This window comes from Mobula birostris, chromosome 16, assembly GCF_030028105.1.
Source record: "Mobula birostris isolate sMobBir1 chromosome 16, sMobBir1.hap1, whole genome shotgun sequence".
Taxonomy (NCBI): Eukaryota; Metazoa; Chordata; class Chondrichthyes; order Myliobatiformes; family Myliobatidae; genus Mobula; species Mobula birostris.
This window is the reverse complement of record NC_092385.1, coordinates 30,682,446-30,704,717: the sequence shown is the minus strand read 5'-3', so window position 1 is coordinate 30,704,717 and position 22,272 is coordinate 30,682,446. Positions and strand designations below refer to the sequence as shown.

Below are 22,272 nucleotides of genomic sequence, written 5' to 3'. Positions count from 1 at the left end.
GTTAGGAAAGGCCAGGTGATGCAAATTTCAAAGCTTTATAAATACCCTGACTCCTCAAACCTTGTCCCAACAATCAGCAGCCATGGGCTCCAGCTGCCTAGCACTCTGAAAATTAAAATAAATAATGCCCACAAAGCGGGAGAAGGCTATAAGAAGATAGCAGTGTTTTCAGGTAGCCGTTCCCTCAGTTCGTAATGTAATTAAGAAATGGCAATTAACAGGAATGTTGGAGGTCAAGTTGAGGTCTGGAAGACCAAGGAAACTTTAAGAGAGAAATGCTCGTAGGATTGCTAGAAAGGGAAATCAAAACCCCTGTTTGACTGTAAAAGACCTTCAGGAAGATTTAGCAGACTCTGGAGTGGTGGTGCACTGTTCTACTGTGCAGCAACACCTGCACAAATATGACCTTCATGGAAGAGTCATCAGAAGAAAACCTTTCTTGTGTCCTCACCACAAAATGCAGCATCAGAAGTTTACAAATGAACATCTAAACAAGCCTGATGCATTTTGGAAACAAGTCCTGTGAACTGATGAAGTTAAAATAGAACTTTCTGGCTGCAATGAGCAAAGATATGTTTGGGGAAAAAAGGGTGCAGAATTTCATGAAAAGAACATCTTTCCAACTGTTAAGCATGGGGGTGGATCAATCATGCTTTGGGCTTGTGTTGCAGCCAGTGGCACAGGAAACATTTCACTAGTAGAGAGAAAGAATGAATTCAATTAAATACCAACAAATTCTAGAAGCAAACATTGCGCTGTCTAAAAAAAGCTGAAGGTGAAAAGAGCTTGGCTTTTACAACAGGATAATAATCCTAACACACCTCAGGATCCACAATGGACTACCTCAAGAGGCGCAAACTGAAGGTTTTGCCATGGCCCTCACAGTCCCCCGACCTAAACATCATCGAAAATCTGTGGATAGACCTCAAAAGAGCAGTGCATGCAAGACAGCCCAAGAATATCACAGAACTGGAAGCCTTTTGCAAGGAAGAATGGGCGAAAATCCCCCAAACAAGAATTGAAAGACACTTAGCTGGCTACAGAAAGTGTTTACAAGCTGTGATACTTGCCAAAGGGGGTGTTACTAAGTACTGACTATGCAGGGTGCTCTAACTTTTGCTTCGGGCCCTTTTCCTTTTTTATTATTTTGAAACTGTAAAAGATGGAAATAAAAAAAAGTAATTTTGCTTAAAATATTAAAGAAATGCATCATCTTTAATTTTATGCCTTTTGGAAATCAGGTCATCTTTTACTCACTCAGCTATTCACAGTAACAGAAATTTTGACCGGGGTGCCCAAACTTTTGCATGCCAATGTATATGGAACTCAGAAAAATAGAGGGTTATGGGTAACCCTAGGTAATTTCTAAGGTAAGAACATGTTCGGCACAGCTTTGTGGGCCGAAGGGCCTGTATTGTGCTGTAGGTTTTCTATGTTTCTTTGGCAGAATATAGTATTAATGGTAAGGATCAGTAGGATCTTGGTCCGAGTCCATAGGACGCTCAAAGCAGCTGCGCAGGTTGTCGCTGTGGTTAAGAAGGCATACGCTGTATTGGCCTTCATTAATCGTGGATTTGAATTTAGGAGCCGAGAGGTAATGTTGCAGCTTTTGGACCCTGGTTAGACCCCACTTGGAGTACTGTGCTCAGTTCTTGTCGCCTCACTACAGGAAGGATGTGGAAGCCATAGAACCATTGCAGAGGAGATTTACAAGGATGTTGCCTGGATTGGAGAGCATGCCTTATGAAAACAGCTTGAGTGAACTCGGCTTTTTCTCCCTGGAGCGACGGAGGATGAGAGGTGACCTGAAAGAGGTGTATAAGATAATGAGAGGCATTGATCGTGTGGATAGTCAGAGACTTTTTCCCAGAGCTGAAATGGTTGCCACAAGAGGACACAGGTTTAAGATGCTGGGGAGTAGGTACAGAGGAGATGTCAGGGGTAAGTTTTTTTACTCAGAGTGGTGAGTGTGTGGAATGGGCTGCCAGCAATGGTGGTCGAGGAGGATATAATAGGGTCTTTTAAGAGACTTTTGGATAGGTACATGGAGCTTAGTAAGATAGAGGGCGATGGAGAAGTCTAGTAATTTCTAAGGTAGGAACGTGTTTAGCACAACTTTGTGGGCCGAAGGACCTGTATTGTGCTGTAGATTTTCTATGTTTCTGTGATATAGTAGCTATTAGTGAGACTTGGTTGCAGAAGAGGCAGGACTAGCAGCTCAATATTTCAGGGTTCTGTTGTTTTAGAGCCTGAGGGATTACAAGGGGAGCAATGGCATTACTCGTCAGGGAAAATGTCACGGCAGTGCTCAGTCAGGACGGATTGGAGAGCTCATCTAGTGAGGTTTTATGAGTGGAATTGAGGAATAAAAAGGGTATGACCATGTTAATGGGGCTATATAATAAACCACCCAACAGTCTCTGAGGGATTTAGAGAACAAATTTGTCGAGAGATCACAAACTGTTGCAAGAAACGTATAGTTGTTTGTTATCCTAAAGCCAACTTACTCCAGTTGGCTTTAGGATTCGTTTCCAAGCCTCTCAGTTTGGACCTTCTGAGGATCCCAGGTACTCACATTTTATTGACTCTGCCTCTTGCCGCTTCTCCCGTCAAGCTCTGAAGGCGACTCTCTCCACCATGAGGAGGTACTTGGTGTCCCTATCCCAGACTCTTCCACACCTTCGGGACACTTTCTTCGCCGTCTGTAATGGTCCTACCCATTATTTCATCCTCCGTCGGATTCACGCCTGCAATCGCCGTTTTTTTGACTTTGTCATGTTAGGCAAAGATCGCAAGATCCTACATCTACGGACTCCAGAGCCTGCCGGCCCTGAAACTAGCAGGCATGAACTTCAGATTGCGGCCCCTGCCACTGATCTCGGCGGCTCCAGCACCTCAGGGCATATTCAAAACCCGGACTCCAGCAAGGACCATGGACACCTTCACAGCGATTGCGCAACCACCAACTGCGACTCCAGCCTTGAACTCCAGGCCGGGTCTTTATGTGCTGCTGTTGTGACTCCCGTCTCCCCTTCCCCCACCACCACTCTGCAGCCCCGTCTTCCTCAGATCCCACCGTCAACTCCTGGGCCCTCGGAGGCTCCATCTTCCTCTCACCTCAACCCTCCCCTCTCCACTGACACCCCCAGCCTCCCCCCTCCCCCCTCTGATCCCAGCTCTCATCCGTGCCGGGTCTTTACCATCCCCTCCGACCTTCAACTGTCGGAGGCAGAACGCTCTGTTCTCAGTAAGGGCCTCACGTTTGTCCCCCTTCGCCCACACCTCAGCGAGTTCCATGTTCGCCATGATGCGGAACTTTTCTTCCGCCGTCTCCGTCTCCGAGCCTACTTCTTCGGCAAGGACTCTTCCACCCCCACCAATGACCCCTTCTCCCGTCTTCAACCCTCCTCTTCTTCATGGACACCCCGCTCTGGTCTTCTGCCTGCTCTGGATCTCTTTATCGCTAATTGCCGACGGGACATCAACCGTCTCAACTTCACCGCACCTTGTCCCCATTCCAACCTCACTCCTTCCGAACGCTCTGCTCTCCACTCCCTCCGCACTAATCCTAACCTTATTATTAAACCCGCCGATAAGGGGGGTGCTGTTGTAGTCTGGCGTACTGACCTCTACCTTGCCGAGGCACAGCGACAACTCGCGGATACCTCCTCTTATTTACCCCTCGATCGTGACCCCACTAAGGAGCACCAGGCCATTGCCTCCCACACCATCACCGACTTTATCCGCTCAGGGGATCTCCCATCCACTGCTACCAACCTTATAGTTCCCACATCCCGCACTTCCCGTTTCTACCTCCTACCCAAGATCCACAAACCTGCCTGTCTTGGCCGACCTATTGTCTCAGCTTGCTCCTGCCCCACCGAACTCATCTCTGCATACCTCGACACTGTTTTATCACCCCTTGTTCAATCCCTTCCAACCTATGTTCGTGACACTTCTCACGCTCTTAAACTTTTCGATGATTTTAAGTTCCCTGGCCCCCACCGCTTTATTTTCACCATGGATGTCCAGTCCTTATATACTTCCATCCCCCATCAGGAAGGTCTTAAAGCTCTACGCTTCTTTTTGGATTCCAGACCTAATCAGTTCCCCTCTACCACCACTCTGCTCTGTCTAGCAGAATTAGTCCTTACTCTTAATAATTTCTCCTTTGGCTCCTCCCACTTCCTCCTAACTAAAGGTGTAGCTATGGGCACCCGTATGGGTCCTAGCTATGCCTGCCTTTTTGTTGGGTTTGTGGAACAATCTATGTTCCGTGCCTATTCTGGTATCTGTCCCCCACGTTTCCTTCGCTACATCGATGACTGCATTGGCGCTGCTTCCTGCATGCATGCAGAACTCGTTGACTTTATTAACTTTGCCTCCAACTTTCACCCTGCCCTCAAGTTTACCTGGTCCATTTCCGACACCTCCCTCCCCTTTCTAGATCTTTCTGTCTCTGTCTCTGGAGACAGCTTATCCACTGATGTCTACTATAAGCCTACTGACTCTCACAGCTATCTGGACTATTCCTCTTCTCACCCTGTCTCTTGCAAAAATGCCATCCCCTTCTCGCAATTCCTCCATCTCCGCCGCATCTGCTCTCAGGATGAGGCTTTTCATTCTAGGACGAGGGAGATGTCTTCCTTTTTTAAAGAAAGGGGCTTCCCTTCCTCCACTATCAACTCTGCTCTTAAACGCATCTCCCCCATTTCACGTACATCTGCTCTCACTCCATCCTCTCGCCACCCCACTAGGAATAGGGTTCCCTTGGTCCTCACCTACCACCCCACCAGCCTCCGGGTCCAACATGTTATTCTCCATAACTTCCGCCACCTCCAACAGGATCCCACCACTAAGCACATCTTTCCCTCCCCCCCTCTCTCTGCATTCCGCAGGGATCGCTCCCTACACAACTCCCTTGTCCATTCGTCCCCCCCATCCCTCCCCACTGATCTCCCTCCTGGCACTTATCCGTGTAAGCGGAACAAGTGCTACACATGCCCTTACACTTCCTCCCTTACCACCATTCAGGGCCCCAAACAGTCCTTCCAGGTGAGGCAACACTTCACCTGTGAGTCGACTGGGGTGATATACTGCGTCCGGTGCTCCCGATGTGGCCTTTTATATATTGGTGAGACCCGACGCAGACTGGGAGACCGCTTTGCTGAACATCTACGCTCTGTCCGCCAGAGAAAGCAGGATCTCCCAGTGGCCACACATTTTAATTCCACATCCCATTCCCATTCTGACATGTCCATCCATGGCCCCCTCTACTGTAAAGATGAAGCCACACTCAGGTTGGAGGAACAACACCTTATATTCCGTCTGGGTAGCCTCCAACCTGATGGCATGAACATCGACTTCTCTAACTTCGGCTAAGGCCCCACCTCCCCCTCGTATCCCATCTGTTACTCATTTTTATGCACACATTCTTTCTCTCACTCTCCTTTTTCTCCCTCTGTCCTTCTAAATATACCTCTTGCCCATCCTCTGGGTCCCCCTCCCACCTCCTTGTCTTTCTTCCCGGACCTCCTGTCCCATGATCCTCTCGTATCCCCTTTTGCCAATCACCTGTCCAGCTCTTGGCTCCATCCCTCCCCCTCCTGTCTTCTCCTATCATTTTGGATCTCCCTCTCCCCCTCCAACTTTCAAATCCCTTACTCACTCTTCCTTCAGTTAGTCCTGACGAAGGGTCTCGGCCTGAAACGTCGACTGCACCTCTTCCTACAGATGCTGCCTGGCCTGCTGCGTTCACCAGCAACTTTGATGTGTGTTAGTTGTTTGTTGAGGTGATTTTAACTGTCCACATTGACTGGGACTCCTATTCTGTAAAAGGAGATAGAGATTGTCATATACATTCAGGAAAGTTTTCTTAATCAATACATAGAAGTCCCAGCAAGGAAGTGTGTGATACTTGATCTTCAGTTGTGGAATAAGACAGGGCAGATGACAGATGTTTATGTAGGGGAACACTTTGCATTTAGTGATCACAATGCCATTAGTTTCAAAGTAAGTATGGAGAAAGGTAAGTCTGGTCCGTGGGTTGAGATTCTGAATTGGAGAAAGGCTAATTCTGATGGTATCAGAAAGGATCTGGCAAGTGTGTATTGAGACAGTCTGTTTTCTGACATCAGTAGTGGGGAAAGTTATTGGAAGATATTCTAAGGGACCCAATATATGAATACTAGGTAGTCAGCATGGCTTTATGCGTGGTGGGTTGTGTCTAACTAATCTTCCAGAGTTTTTTGAGGAAATTACCAGGAAAGTTAATGAACCCAAGGCTGGATTTTAGCAAGGGAAAGGCCTTTGACAAGGTCCTACCATGGGAGGTTGGTCAGGCAGGTTCAGTCACTTGGCATTCAAGATGAGGTAGTAAGCTGGATCAGACATTGGCTTTGTGGGAGAAGCCAGAGAGTGGTAATAGATAGTTGTCTCTCTGATTGGAGGCCTGTGACTAGTGGTGTACCATAGGGATTGGTGCTCGATTGTTTGTTGTTTGTCATCTATGTCAGTGATCTGGATGATAATGTGGTTAACTGGATCAGCAAATTTGAGGATGACACAAAGATTGGGGGTGTAATGGACAGCCAGGAAGACTGCGCTTGCAGCAAGATTTGGACCAGCTGGAAAAATGAGCTGAAGAATGGCAGATGGAATTCAATGCAGACAAGTGTGAGGTGTTTCCCTTTCGGTAGGATCAACCAGGCTAGGTGTACAGTGAATGGAAAGGCACTGAGGAGTGTGTTAGAACAAAGGGATCTGGGAATACGGGTCTGTAATTCATTGAAAGTGGTGGCAGGTAAATTGGGTTGTAAAGAAAGCTTTTGGTACATTTTGAGTACAGGAGATGGGACATTATGTTGAAGTTGTATAAGATGTTGGTGAGGCCTAATTTGGAGTATTGTGTGTAGCTTTGGTCAGCTACGTGCAGAAATGATGTAAGTCAGGTTGAAAGAGTGCAGAGAAAATTTACATGCTTCTTGCCAGGACTGAAAGACCTGAGTTATAAGGAAAGAGTGAATAGGTGAGTACTTCATTCCTTGGAATGTAGAAGATTGAGGGGAGATTTGATAGGTATACAAAATTGAGGGGTACAGATGTGGTAACTGCTGGCAGGCTTTGTCCACTGAGGTTGGGTGGGGCTACTCCTAAAGGTGATAGGTTATGGGTGAAAGCTGAAAAGTTTAATGGGAGAAACTTCTTCACTCAGAGGAACATGAGAGTGAAAATAGGTGGCAGTGCCAGTGGTGCATGTGAGCTCAATTTCAACATTTAATCAAAGTTTGGATAGATACTTGGATGGTAGGGGTATGGAGGGCAGTTAAAAATTACACGTGGACTAAGATGTTAACTGTCCTCTACTATCACCAGTGGGATCATTAGTTGATCTGCCACCTGTCTTCAGGAGTTTCGGCCCGCTTATGATCAAGACTCCCTCGAGGTGGTGGGCCAGCAGTGCTAAAGCACCACCTCCCACTGGTGAGCTTAAAAACTTGGCATCTGCCTCTATCAGAGTTGTTGGTCACTTCCATCCAACAGATAGTCTACTCTTCAGGTGTCTATGCAACTACTGAAGAGTTTGCAAGATATGTATACAGTGTCTGACTATCCGCCCCTCTGGACATACTTGGTCCACACCCATGCTGATCCTTTCTCTGCTGCCTCATCTGCAGCCCTGCTGGTTGACTTGATCTCTCTTCTAGTGAAGCCAAGGTCACGCAGCCACTCAAGAGCTAATAGACAATAGATGCAGGAGTAGGCCATTCGGCCCTTTGAGCCAGCACCGCCATTCACTGTGATCATGGCTGATCATCCACAATCAGTATCCAGTTCCTGCTTTATCCCCATAACCTTTGATTCCGCTATCTTTAAGAGCTAATAGACAACAGACTGGAAAGTGAACGCAATAAACCCACGGCAGCCTACTTTGAATGGATAGCATGAGACCTTCCACCCTCTGATCTTAATTCTGCATACTTGGTTAACTTGCGCTCATGGGCTTCATCGATGTTGTCTTCCCAGGGTACTGTGAGTTCACCAATAACCACTTCTCTACTGGTGTCAGACCATACGATTATTCCTGGACGCAATGTGGTGAAAGCTACTTGTACCTGGAAACTGTTTTTCCCGTCCAGGTCGGCCTTGACACATCAATCATTGGCTGCAGAAAGTATGCTTGATCGTGAGCCTGCGCTGTGCACCTTTGACTTGGAGCCTTCTTTCACAAATGATATGCGATGTCCTGTGCAGCTTGGGGCAATAGTCTGGTTACTGTTCGATGGGAATAGGCCACTTAAATGGTTTGACATGCACTAGATGGGCCAGATGGCCTGTTTCTGTGCTGTACTTTTCTATGACTCTAAATTGATAGTTTTGGATGCAGGATATATTCTGGTATGGGGGTGGAGCAGTAAATTGGATCTTAATGATTGGATTGATTCTGGGAAGGCTAGTGCTGATGTTATGTGTAAGACTGGTGGTTTTTTTGCAGGTGAAAGCAAATAGTTGTTATGTAATCATCATTAGCCCTTTCACCTGGAATTATTCCAAGTTACAGAACGGGTAGGCAACCTACGGCCCGGAAAGGTATTTTGACCGGCCCGCGAGCAAGTATTGAGATACTATGCTTATCCGGCCCACGAGCGATTTTTCCTTATTCTTAGTGTTTCACGCAACCACACTGATGGACGTGCATGGCGTCTTGTTACACTGGCCCCAGGTTCCGTTTTGTTCCAAACCAAACACTGGTATATACGAATGACAGAAAGGCAGACTACCTTACTAATATATATTAGATACTCTCCATGCATGCACAGGTTTTCAGGTGGTATCGTTCAAATTTGTAAACCGAAACAGCGTCACTGTGTTTTAACAAGAAATCCACGCTAAATATCCAGATATTTACATGTGCTATGATACTTGTGGAATAACTCACGTTGCCATCGAAGCTGGAAAGAATCGCAACGCTGAAGCAAGGGAATGACAGCAACGGAAAGAACGAGCAGCAGGCACCTCAACTACAGAGCCTTCACACACTTGCCCCATGTGTGGGAGGTACTTCCCATCCCGGATTGGACGTCAGCCACCTCCGGACACACACACAGTGTTTGTGCATGCAGGTGAAGGAGGCAGTAGAACCTGAATGTTACCATTGTTTTTCTCACTCAATACTCACACTACTGAGTCAGAGACTGCTTACTTCAGTTTCACTGCAATGAGTTGAGCACGAAAAGTTGAAACTCTGGATGTGGAACCGAGGAGCCACTGGACTGCCAGGAGTGTTGCCTTTAAACAAAGCTCTGTCTCCTTCCTTAGACAAAAGTTATAGGCAGTATTTGAAGTGTACCTGGTGTCTAAACCAATATTTATCCATTAACCAGTATCACTGTAATATATTCTCTGGTCACCATTGCATTATATTTAAAGAATTATGCTCTGCACCTGTATCATATGTTTGATTGTTGTTTTGGTTGGTTTCAGGATCATGTGAGGTTGAAATATAACCCCAATTTAATATTGAAAAAATAGTTTAATAAGTCCTGATATACCTGGTTATAATTTTATTGCCTACTTGGGTTTCATATTTATTTGAAAATAATTGAGTTGAATATTATTCAATCAAGTCAAGAGAGTCCTGCCAAAGGATTTCGGCCCAAAATGTTGACTGTACGTTATTCCATAGATGCTGCCTGGCCTGATGAGTTCCTCCTGCATTTTGTGTGTGTTGCGTTGAATATTATTCATATTTGTCACTTGGTAAATATTAAGTTGTTTGGAGCTTTTGAAGTAAGTAACTGATATTGTGGAAAAATGTTTAAACTTGCTCAATGTGTGACTTTACTAACCATTTTGAGTCAGTGCCTTCATTCTCAGATTTTATTTTGTTTTATTTAGGAGGGTGCTTTGACAGCCTTTCGAAAAACATATGACAAGACTGTTGCTCTGGGACATCGCCTAGATATTGTGTTTTACCTGCTGAGAATTGGCTTGTTTTACATGGATAATGATCTGATTACACGTAACATTGAAAAAGCTAAAAGGTACTTTTTAAAAAAGAGATACAGTACAGAACAGACCCTTCTGCCACAACGAGCCTCTGCCACCCAATTACACCCATGTACGTAGGTTAATTGGTCACATCTTTCGAATTTGGGAGGAAACCAGAGCACCTGGAGGAAGCCCACAAATTCACGGGCAGAATGCAAAAACTCCTTCCAAACAGCGATGGAATTGAACGCAGGTTGCTGGTGCTGTAATGGGGTTACACTAACTGCTAAACTACTGTGGTATCCTGGGGTTCAGGGTCTCTGTGTCATCCTCACGGGAAAATCACTCAAGCCATGGCCACACCAGCATTTGTTGCAGTTGCTTCATGTGCAACTGTTCATTTTCCTTCAATTCATGTGAATTCTGTAGTGTGTCCCTTGGCCTATCTTCCTATTCAGTGTTTGGCACTGAGCTGTACACTTGGATGTCAATATTGTTCTGTATCGCAATCATGAGAGACGATCACATTCATAATGTTTTAATGTTTCGTTTGTGATTAGAATTCATGTGTGAGATATAAATTGGATAGGTAATGCAGCAGATTTGCATGCAGTATATTGAATTTAACTTATTTAAGCTAATCAGTAAAATAACACCGATGGAATCAACAGAGCCCAAAATGTTTGTAAGATGGTTTGAACTTAACTGTTATTTTGTGGGTTGTGAATTGATGGACATAGATTAACCATAATTACCAGTGGCATTGTCATTTTAATTCTGATGTAGCATGGAAGCATGTTTGCAATTTATTTGAAGAATTAACCAAAACTAATAAATTTTATTTTTTAAGTGTATTTCATGTGTACCCTTTTGCAGTTTAATTGAAGAAGGTGGTGACTGGGATAGAAGGAATCGTCTGAAAGTTTATCAAGGGATGTATTGTGTAGCAGTTCGAGACTTCAAGCAGGCTGCAGAGCTATTCTTGGATACTGTCTCGACATTCACTTCTTATGAACTCATGGATTATAAAACCTTTGTAACTTATACTGTTTACGTCAGCATGATTGCATTGGAGCGGCCAGACCTTCGAGAAAAGGTAAGTAATATGATAGTGTAATAATTTAAATTAGATTGTTTTGTCGATGCATTTTTATGGATATGTATGCGAGAAGTTGTTAAGGAATCAACATTAACATCAACCATTGACATTAGCCATTGGTATTTTACTTTGGAGAATTTCTGATCTCCTTAACTCCAAGGTATTGTCCATCTTAAGTCTGTGCTCTGTTTTAACATGTGTGGTGTTGGGCTGGCCAAAATTGTATCTAAGTAATGTCAGTATTAAAAAGATTGTGGTGTTGGATGTCTCGCAAAACATCAAGGTGAATAATACCCAGGGCGTTATGGAATCAAACTCCCAATACTGAGGAAAGCAAGGATGATGTTGCTGAGGCTTTGACAGAGATAGTTGTATCCTCTGGTCTTCTGGTGCCTCACCTGTGGGTAATATTATTCCTTCGGTGAAGACGTGCAGTGGGAAAACTTGGAAATTGTAAGCTGCTCAGACTTGAGAATTATTGGAGAAGATTCTTGGGACAAGTTTTATGCACAATTGGTAAAGTTTGGACTTAATAGGGATAGTCAGCATGGCTACGTGGATGTCTGTTAAGCAGTTGACAAGCTCCTTCATGGTGGGCTGATCCAAAAGATTAAATTGTATGAGTTGCACAATAGGTTGATAAACTGGATCCAAATTTGGCTTCAAAGGCACAATGGTCCTGGTCTGTGTTTCTGAGTGCAGGTCTGTGACCACTGGTATTACACAAGGATCAGAGCTAGGACTTCTATATTATGTAATACATGTTAATTATTTGAATTAAAATGTTGGTTGTCTGCTTAGTAAATTTGCAGATGATAGGATTAATGAAGTTGTGAATAGTGAGGAAAGTTATCAAGAGGTCATTTGGAAATTTGGGAGAGAAATAGCAGATAGGGTTTAATCCGGACAAGTGAAATGTTGATGTTGGGGGTGCAGATGTAAGAGTAAGAAGAGAAGAGAAGAGAAATTGCCTTTAAACTCACGAGAGAGCATAGGCCATCAACTTTTTGCTGTTGATGTTGCTGTAGCAGGCAATTTCTTTTTTACGAGGTTGAGTTGCTAGCTCGACGCTCAACCCAGCACGGATGGAAAGCGTGCACAGGAGCTGGCTGGATTTGAACTCGGGAGCTTCCGTCCCAAAGTCCATCACTGATGCCACAATGCCACCAGCTGGCAGGTATGAATAAAGTATACAGTAAAAAGCAGAGGATTGGGAAGCTTTTAAAAACCAATAGCAATAGTAAAAAAAAAAATACCATAAGGAGACAAAAGGTGAAATACGAAGTTCAGCTAACCAAAAGTATCAAAGAGGATACCAAAAGTTTTTTAGATATATTAAGAGTAGAAGAGAGATGAGCATGGATATTCGATTGCTGGAAAATGACACAGGAGAGATAGTAATGGGGATGGATGGCAAAGAAACGGCAGATGAACCTAAGTATATTACGTCAGTCTTCACTGGAGAACACTTGCTATTTGTCAGAAATTCGAGTGTGTCAGGAGGTAGAAGTGAGTGTAGTTGCTATTACTAAGGAAAAGGTGCTTGGAAAGCTGAAATGTCTAAAGATAGATAAGTCACTGACCAGATGGATTACACCCCAGGGTTCTGAAAGAGATGGCTGAAGAGATTGTGGAGGCATTAGTAATGATTTTTCACTAGATTCTGGAATGGTTGTGGAGCTTTGGAAAATTGCAAATGTCATTCTACTCTTTGAGAATGGTGCGAGGCAGAAGAAAATAAATTATAGGCCAGTTAGCCTGACTTCAATGGTTAAAAGATGTTGGAGTCCATTATTAAGAATGAGGTTTTGGGGTATATGGAGCTGCATGATAAAGTAGGCCAAAGTCAGCATGGTTTCTTTAAGAGGAAACCTAGCCTGACAAATCTGTTGGAATTCTTTGAGGAAATAACAGGCAGGGGAGACAAAGAAGAGTCAGTGGATGTTGTTTTACTTGGATTTTCAGAAGGCCTTTGACAAAGTGCTGCACATGAGGCTGCTTAACAAGATAAAAAGATATTGTAGGTAAGTGTATGGTCATGCACTTTGATAAAGGAATAAAGGCATAGACTGTTTTCTAAACGGAGAAAATTCAAAAATCAGAGGTGCAAAGGGACTTGAAGTCCTTGTGCAGGGTTTCCTAAAGGTTAATTTGCAGGTTGAACTTGTGGTAAGGAAGGCAAATGCAATGTTAGCATTCATTTTGTAAGGACTAGAATATAAGAGCAAGGATGTAATACTGAGACTTTATAAGGCAATGGTCAGACTGCACTTAGAGCCTTGTGAGCAGTTTTAGGCCCCTTATTTAAGGAAAAAATGTGCTGGCATTGGAGAGGGTCCAGAAGGGGTTCATAAGAAGGAAGAATTAGAATTTATTTAAATCTTACATAAATCCCAAAACATGAGGGAGTTAAAATCTTTGCATTATGACTCCATTGCACTGTACAGACATGCGAATTTCGAAGTCTAATGGCTTGTTGAAAGAAGCTGTCCCGTAGCCTGTTGGTCCTGGCTTTACTGCTGTAATGCTGTGGTACTGTCCAGGAATGAAAGGGTTAATGTATAAGAAGCATTTGATGGTTCTGGGCTTAGAGGAATGAAGGGGTGGATCTCATTGAAACCTATGGAATATTATGAAGCCTACAGTGGATGTGGAGAGGATGTTTCCTATAGTAGGCTTGTCCAGGGCCTGAGGACACAGCCTCAGAATAGAGGGACGTCTATTTTGAACAGAGAATAGAAGGCATTTCTTTAGCCAGAGGGTGGTGAATCTGTGGAATTCATTGCCACAGACAGCTGTGGAATATATTTGGGTATATTTAATGTAGAGGTTAATAGGTTCTTCATTCGTCAGGGCGTCGAAGGTTACAGGGAGAAAGCTAGAGAATGGTGTTAAGCAGGATAATAAATCAGGCATGATGGATTGGCAGAGCAGACTCGATGGGCTCCTATGTCTTACTGACTTGTGGATCCCAAAAAGCACTGATGTGTAGAGGGACTTAGGAGTGCAAATCTGTGCTCCTGTGAAAGCAGCAACACAGGTGAATAGACGATGAAGTCAAGATGCCTTCATCCTTTATCAGCTTTATTTATTTATTTATCACTTGAACATCAAAACATACAGTGAAGTGTGTCATTTCCATCGAACAACCAACACTATCAAGTGTTGCCGTACATTCTGGTACCGACGTAGCATGTTCACAAGGTTCAGCCAGACAACACAAGTAGCCCCAACCCTCTTCCCACCCACCCACTCACACATACAGTCAGGCTGCCACTGGTCCTCCCACCTATAGTCCTTGGCCCCGGACTCTCAGACTCATACCACCAGGCTTCCAATCTCCAGTCCCTTGCCTAGACTCACTGACATTGGGCCTCCAACCTCTGGACTTCGTCAGTCTCTGGGTATCAATCCCAAGACTTGCCAGTGACAGGACTTTGACCTCCTAGTTGCAGTCTCCGATCACTGACCTCTGGTTTTCGACCCCAGGACTACTTGATCATAGGCTACCGACCTCAAGACCTGCCAATAGACTTTGTGCCTCCAAACTACGGACTCACTGACCTTGGGCTCCAACTCCAGGACTTGAGGACTGTGGGGATCACTGGTCCTCAATCTCCAGTCCTGCAAACTTTGTCTCCCAGGTGGCTTCTGAACTTTGAGCCCTCAGTGTTGAATCCTGACCCCCATCTCCTTCCCCCCAAGTCTACATTCACCCTGACCTCTCGTCCCCAACTGACTGGGATTATAAAAACTGGGAGGTCATATTGCATCTGCATTAAATTAGTTAGCCCACATTTGGATTTCCAAGCAGCAAACTGATGAAAACATGGTGGCTTTGGAATAGGTGTAGAAAAGATTCACTAAGATGTTGCCTGAATACAGCATGAAGCTACAAGGAGAGGTTGGACAGACTTCAATTTTTTTTTGTTCTCTCTAACTTTAGAGGGTATAAAATTGCACAGGATGAAAGTGGGCCTTTTGGACTAACTTGTCCACATCAATCAATGGGATCTCTTCACCTAACATTTTTCAGCCTGTTTCACCAACATCTCTTTACAGTTTAAGACTATCCTCCATATCATTATCAATTATGTCATTCACAAACTTACTGATTTTGCCTCCGATAGTCATTTCCAAATTGCATGCACATTACAAATGGTAAAGGTCCCAGCTTCGATCCTTCTAGGACACTTTTGGTCACTGAGATCCAGTCACAAAAACATCTCACTCTCTGTATTCTATTGCCAAACCAATTTTGAATCCAATTTGTGAACTTGCCATGGATTCCAAGAGCCCTACCTTTTGAACCTGTCTTCTGTGTGGAATCTTGTAAAAGGTTTTACTAAAATCCATGTAAATCACATCTACTGCCCTGCCCTTATTGATACACTTTAACTCTTCAGAGAATTAAATGAAATTGGATATACAGGATCTGCTCGTATCTGATGTAGTCATTACTTTTCTAAGTGATTAATCCACTCCCACAGATTTTTCCCTACCATCTTCCCTGCCATTGTTAATAGGAACACAGGTTTATTATTACCACACTTTTCATTGCTATCTCCCTTGAAAAGGGAGACCATATTTACATCTAGTCATCTAGTATGTTACTGGTTTCCAGTGAAGGTGTGAAGTTCTCCAATAGACCCCAACTAAAATTATGAGAGACATAGTGTAGCCAGTGTCTCCATCTCCAGGATGGAAATGACAAATACTAGAAGGCAGAGGTTTTAGATGAAATAAAGTTTAAATGAGATTTGTGAGGCAGTGTTTTTAAAAAAGCATAGATAATATTAGGCACTGGAGGATGCTGCTGAGGGAGGTAGTAAAAGCAGATAGGAAAGCAGTGTTTAAGATTGAACATCCAGGGAATAGAGAGAAATGAACCGTGTGCAGGCAAATGAATGTATTGGCATCATCATCTGCGCTGGTGTGGTGGTTCAGAGAGTGTTCCTGCTGTAGTATTCTGTGTTCATATCTTTGATCTTCAGTCGAGTTTTTTGTTCCTGCCCTACATCAGGAGCCAGAATATGTTGTTTCTAATGTAGGTTAAATAAGACCATTTTATGTTTGAAATCAGCTCAAATTCCCAAGTTCTTGTGTAGATATTAGCCATTTGCAGATGACACAAAGTTCAGAATGGAGAAGGATGTCATAGGATGCAACAGGATATAGGTTAGTTACAGATGTAGATGAAATTAATATAGGATTAATCTGGTTTTCTGGCAACATGCTACTATAAAGATTGTTCTGGTTGTTTACTTTTTGTGACATTGCTCTGATCAAATTATTTGCCACATTTTCCCATTAGACGGGACTATATAGGCAAAATTCTACATTTGGATTTACAGGGTGGGGGTGGTGAGTTTGCATTCCTCAGAAACAGTCCATGCTGCAATTTCCTGTACTGCGAACCATTGTCATCTGCACATGTGTCAAGAAGCACGAGGAAAAAGTAATTTTCTCCGTATCTCCAATTTTTAGATAATGAATTGTGTAACAATAAATTTTGACTGCCCAGATGGTCATAACATGGGGCTTGCCTGTATTTTGGAAAGTAATCCATTGCTTATGAAATACTTTGGGATATCCTAATAATGTAAACAGCTATGTAAATGTAAATAATTTCTTCCTGTTTCGGCTTTGCAACAATTTTAGATCCTTTGTCTCCTTCAAACATTGATGTACTCTGAAAGGAATTATTGTAAGGAAAGCACGGGTAACTGCCAGTAGTTAGTAAATATGTATTAACATAATAAGTACAGAAAAGCAGTTGGCACTGTGCATTTAAATCTTGCCCAGTCTGGTCTAACTTTGACTCAGAGTCTTATGAGAATAATGATGTGTTATCTTAATCGAGTTCCTAATAGTATATTATGGTACATCTAATGGGATGACTGGTGTAGGAAATGGGAGGTGAAATATGTTTACGACTGAGCCACATTGTCATGACACAGTGAGAAGTATCTTATTCACCTGGTTACCATCTTCTGGGAGTGCCTTCTAGTACAGGGAAAATCTTACCTAGGCACTCATCGCTTACTTTGAAGAGAAGGCAAAAATCTATAAACCTGATTATTTTGCTAATTGCTAAGGTAAAGTCATAGAACATTACAGCACAGAAACGGGCTCTTTGGCCCATCTATTCAATGACATACTATTATTTTGCCACCTGGACCACCTTCTGATCCACCTCTAGTCCTCTCATCACTGCTCCCTTTCCCATACCCTATTTCCTCTGTCACTCATTTTCATCTTCCTCCTGGTTCCATCCAGCTGCTCCAGAACGTTCACTTTCAATCTGCCCACATCCCTTATTTATCAGAATACAATACTTGTAGCCTTTGCATTCCTATCTTTGCTTATCTTTCCTGTCTCTACCTTTTATTCTCCCTCACCCCAACCGGGCTCCATCTGCAAATGTTCTTTTGCTAAGCTGTTTCCATTTATCACCCACCTAAAGCTGGTCCTCAATCTGGGCTAAATTTAAATGCAGTGTTAACTGCTTTTCTGTAATTGTTGTTATGATCCATACACAGGGCCATTAGTTGAAGATTATGGGAGAATATGCATTGTAATTGGGACATATGCCCTTTGTCCAGTTTATAGGAAATGCAAAACAGTAAAATGATCTACAGCAAAAAGACAAGATAAATATAGGTATCAACTACAAAAGGAGAAGATGGTGGAATGATTGATAAATAATGTCAGGCGATAGTAGGATAAACAAAAAAATGTAGAAAAAAGATGTGTTTTGTTAAAAAGGTAGATGGAAGAGTTTAGGAGAGAATTCCACAAAGCATGTACAAGAATACAGAGTCAGATGTACAAGGGCTCAGATTATGGCAAGGATGGAGATCGGTGCAAAGATTTAGTGGGATAAATTCATGGAAACAAGAGGATTGATACATTAATCCCAGTTCTGGATAAGGGCAAGCTGCTGCAAACATTTGAACTTAAAGGGTGCAAATTGAGGTGACACCAGTTGGCATCAAAGTATTTTAGTCTAGATCCAAGGATAACTATTAGATATAACTGCATCTGGTCAAGCTGGACATGGTTTAATGATATACCATTGACCACTCCATTAAATGTGGACTTGGTATTCAGGCACTGATTCATTTGGCAAGGCTAGTTTGAACACATTAGGTCTTTAATTGGACATTACATTGCTAGCTGATGATCCAGCAGTTAACTGAGAAAACATTTTGTTGTTGAGCAGAGTTTTGTTCTTTCAGATATAATGTACAACAAGTATGTGACTTGGATAGGTACATAGATGGGAGCCAGGCTGGGGAGTGGAGGGGAGAAAATTTAAAGATGGTGACAAGAAGGGTAAGCAGGAATGCAAAGGCTACAAGTTTTGTATTCTGATAAACAAGGGAGATGAGGGCAGATGGAAAGATTGGAAGGGGATCCGATCCAGTGGGTGAAATGTTCTGGAGTAGCTGGATGGAACCAGGAAGAAGATGAAAATGGGTGATAGAGGAGGGAGGGTATGGGAAAGGGAACAGAGGTGGGAGGACCAGAGGTGGAAGAGAAGGAGGGTGAGAGGGGAACTCAAGAAATAAAAGGTTACCTAAATCTGGAAAATTCAATGTTCATACCATTGACTTATGACCACATATGCAGAACATGAGGGGATGTCCTAATTTTCATTGGACCAAGCACAAACAGGCTGTTGTGGGAATGGGGAACTGAAACTGTGTGCAACCAGGAGCTTAGGATGACAATTCTGAACAGTGTGCAAGTGCTGAGCAAAACAGTGAACTAGAATGCACTTAGTTTAGTTGATGTAGAGACCACAACAAGAGCGTCAAATGCAGCAGACAAACATGGAGGAGGTTTATCTGAATCTCTGCCTCATCAAAGGACTATCTCCGTCTCCGTGTAGGATTTTATGAATAAAACATGCAAGAGTAATTTTATGTACTTATCAGTTGCTGCAGCCCTTCCATTACGAACAAACCAAAAGCAGTCACCTTACACTGACATCACTGCATCAGACACTGTCTCTTAAAATGAATCCAACTCAATGACGCTGTTTGTGAATGATGTAAAACAGATTCTATTATGAACAATATGTGTCATTTGTCACCCACTATGTTACCCTGTAATGGTTTCCCCCACCCTAAAATTCACTAAAGCCAACATTGTGAGTCTGTCTAGAGCTTGTACGAGCCACCTGGCTTGGATCCTATGTACCTTGGTTGGAGTAACAGCAGGTGCCTCTCGCTCGTCCAGAGGCGGAGAACAAGCTAGCTCGCAGTTAATTTTTACAATGTCTCCTGAGACGGTGATGTGCCTCTCATGTGAGATGTGGCGGTCTTGGGGGAATGCCCCTCTCCTGCAGAGTCACATCTGCCAGAAGTGCATACAGCTGGGCAATCTGGAAGACCGTGTAAAGAATCTGGAGCAGCAGCTGGATGACCTTCGACTCATAAGGGAGAATGAGGCAGTCATAGATGAGAGCTACAGGGAGGTAGTCACACCTAGGCTGTCGGAAGCAGGTCGTTGGGTGACAGTCAGAGGGGGGAAAGCGAAGGTGAGCAGACAGGTAGTGCAGAGCACCCCTGTAGCCATTCCCCTGAATAATAAGTTTACCGCCCTGGATACTGTTGGTGGGGACGACGGACCAGGTGTGAGCCACGGTGGCAGGGCCTCCGGCACTGAGTCTGACGCTGTGGTGCTGAAGGGTGGGACGGAGAAGAGGAGAGCTGTCGTCATTGGAGACTCTATAGTCAGGGGAGCAGACAGGAGATTTTGTGGACATGAGAAGGACACCCGCATGGTTTGTTGCCTCCCGGGTGCCAGGGTCCGGGATGTCTGTGACCGGGTGCACGACATCCTGGTACAAGAGGGAAAGCAACCAGAAGTCGTGATGCATGTTGGGACCAATGACATAGGCAGGAAGAGGGATGAGGTCCTGAAGTGTGAGTTTCGGGAACTAGGCAGAAGGCTGAAGAACAGTACCTCAAGGGTGGTGTTCTCAGGATTGCTGCCAGTGCTACGTGACAGTGATGGTAAGAATTGGAGGAGATGGCAGTTGAATGCGTGGCTGAGGAATTGGTGCAGGGAGCAGGGTTTTAGATTTTTAGATCATTGGGATTTCTTCTGGGGAAGGTGGGACCTGTACAGATTGGATGGGTTGCACCTGAACTCGAGGGGGAGCAATATCCTTGCAGGTAGGTTTGCTAGCATGGTTCGGGAGGGTTTAAACTAATTTGCGAGGGGAATGGGACCCAGAGCGATAGAGCAGTGAAAGAAGTGCATGGAGTAAAGCCAGATCTAACATACAGAGAGGCTTGGAGGAAAGAGAAGCAGAATAAACGGTGTAAAGACAGTAAGGTAGAAGGGCTGAAATGTGTATACCTCAATACAAGAAGCACCAGGAACAAAGGTGATGAACTGAGAGCTTGGATACATACATGGAATTATGATGTAGTGGCCATTACAGAGACTTGGCTGGCACCAGGGCAGGAATGGATTCTCAATATTCCTGGATTTCAGTGCTTTAAAAGGGATAGAGAGGGTGGGAAAAGATGAGGAGGGGTGGCATTACTGGTCAGGGATACTATTACAGAAAGGGTGGGTAATGTAGCAGGATTCTCTTTTGAGTCAATATGGGTAGAAGTCAGGAAGAGGAAGGGAGCAGTTACTGTATTGGGGGTATTCTATAGGCCCCCTGGTAGCAGCAGAGATACAGAGGAGCAGATTGGGAGGCAGATTTTGGAAAGGTGCAAAAATAACAGGGTTGTTATCATGGGAGACTTTAACTTCCCTAATATTGATTGGCACCTGATTAGTTCCAAGGGTTTAGATGGGGCAGAGTTTGTTAGGTGTGTCCAGGACGGATTCCTGTCACAGTATGTGGACAGGCCGACCAGGGGGAGTGCCATACTAGATCTAGTACTAGGTAATGAACCGGGTCAGGTCACGGATCTCTCAGTGGGTGAGCATCTGGGGAACAGTGACCACCGCTCCCTGGCCTATAGCATTATCATGGAAAAGGATAGAATCAGAGAGGACAGAGAATTTTTAATTGGGGAAAGGCAAATTATGAGGCTATTAGGCTAGAACTTGCGGGTGTGAATTGGGATGATGTTTTTGCAGGGAAATGTACTATGGACATGTGGTCGATGTTTAGAGATCTCTTGCGGGATGTCAGGGATAAATTTGTCCCAGTGAGGAAGACAAAGAATGGTAGGGTGGAGGAACCATGGGTGACTAGTGAGGTGGAAAATCTAGTCAGGTGGAAGAAGGCAGCATACATGAGGTTTAGGAAGCAAGGATCAGATGGGTCTATTGAGAAATATAGGGAAGCAAGAAAGGAGCTTAAGAAGGGGCTGAGAAGAGCAAGAAGGGGGCATGAGGCGAGTGGGGTAAAGGAAAACCCCAAGGCATTCTTCAGTTATGTGAAGAAAAAAGATGACAGGAGTGAAGGTAGGACCGATTAGAGATAAAGGTGGGAAGATGTGCCTGGAGGCTGTGGAAGTGAGCGAGGTCCTCAATGAATACTTCTCTTCGGTATTCACCAATGAGAGGGAACTTGATGATGGTGAGGACAATATGAGTGAGGTTGATGTTCTGGAGCATGTTGATATTAAGGGAGAGGAGGTGTTGGAGTTGTTAAAATACATTAGGACAGATAAGTCCCCGGGGCCTGACGGAGTATTCCCCAGGCTGCTCCATGAGGCGAGAGAAGAGATTGCTGAGCCCCTGGCTAGGATCTTTATGTCCTCGTTGTCCACGGGAATGGTACTGGAGGATTGGAGGGAGGCGAATGTTGTCCCCTTGTTCAAAAAAGGTAGTAGGGATAGTCCGGGTAATTATAGACCAGTGAGCCTTACATCTGTGGTGGGAAAGCTGTTGGAAAAGGTTCTTAGAGATAGGATCTATAGACATTTAGAGAATCATGGTCTGATCAGGGGCAGTCAGCATGGCTTTGTGAAGGGCAGATCGTGTCTAACAAGTCTGATAGAGTTCTTTGAGGAGGTGACCAGGCATATAGATGAGGGTAGTGCAGTGGATGTAATCTATATGGATTTTAGTAAGGCATTTGACAAGGTTCTACACAGTAGGCTTATTCAGAAAGTTAGAGGGCATGGGATCCAGGGAAGTTTGGCCAGGTAGATTTGGAATTGGCTTGCCTGCAGAAGGCAGAGGGTGGTGGTGGAGGG

The 22,272-nt window shown here is 44.1% G+C and overlaps 1 protein-coding gene across 1 annotated transcript in view; it reads left to right on the top strand.

Moving 5' to 3' along the window:
* Window positions 1–22,272, top strand: part of psmd6 (proteasome 26S subunit, non-ATPase 6) — a 45,354-nt gene that overhangs the window by 13,859 nt on the left and 9,223 nt on the right. Inside the window, exons 3-4 of the mRNA XM_072280512.1 lie at window positions 9,898–10,043; window positions 10,867–11,086. Of these exons, the coding sequence (XP_072136613.1) occupies window positions 9,898–10,043; window positions 10,867–11,086 (366 nt within the window). The remainder of the gene's footprint in view (window positions 1–9,897; window positions 10,044–10,866; window positions 11,087–22,272) is intronic.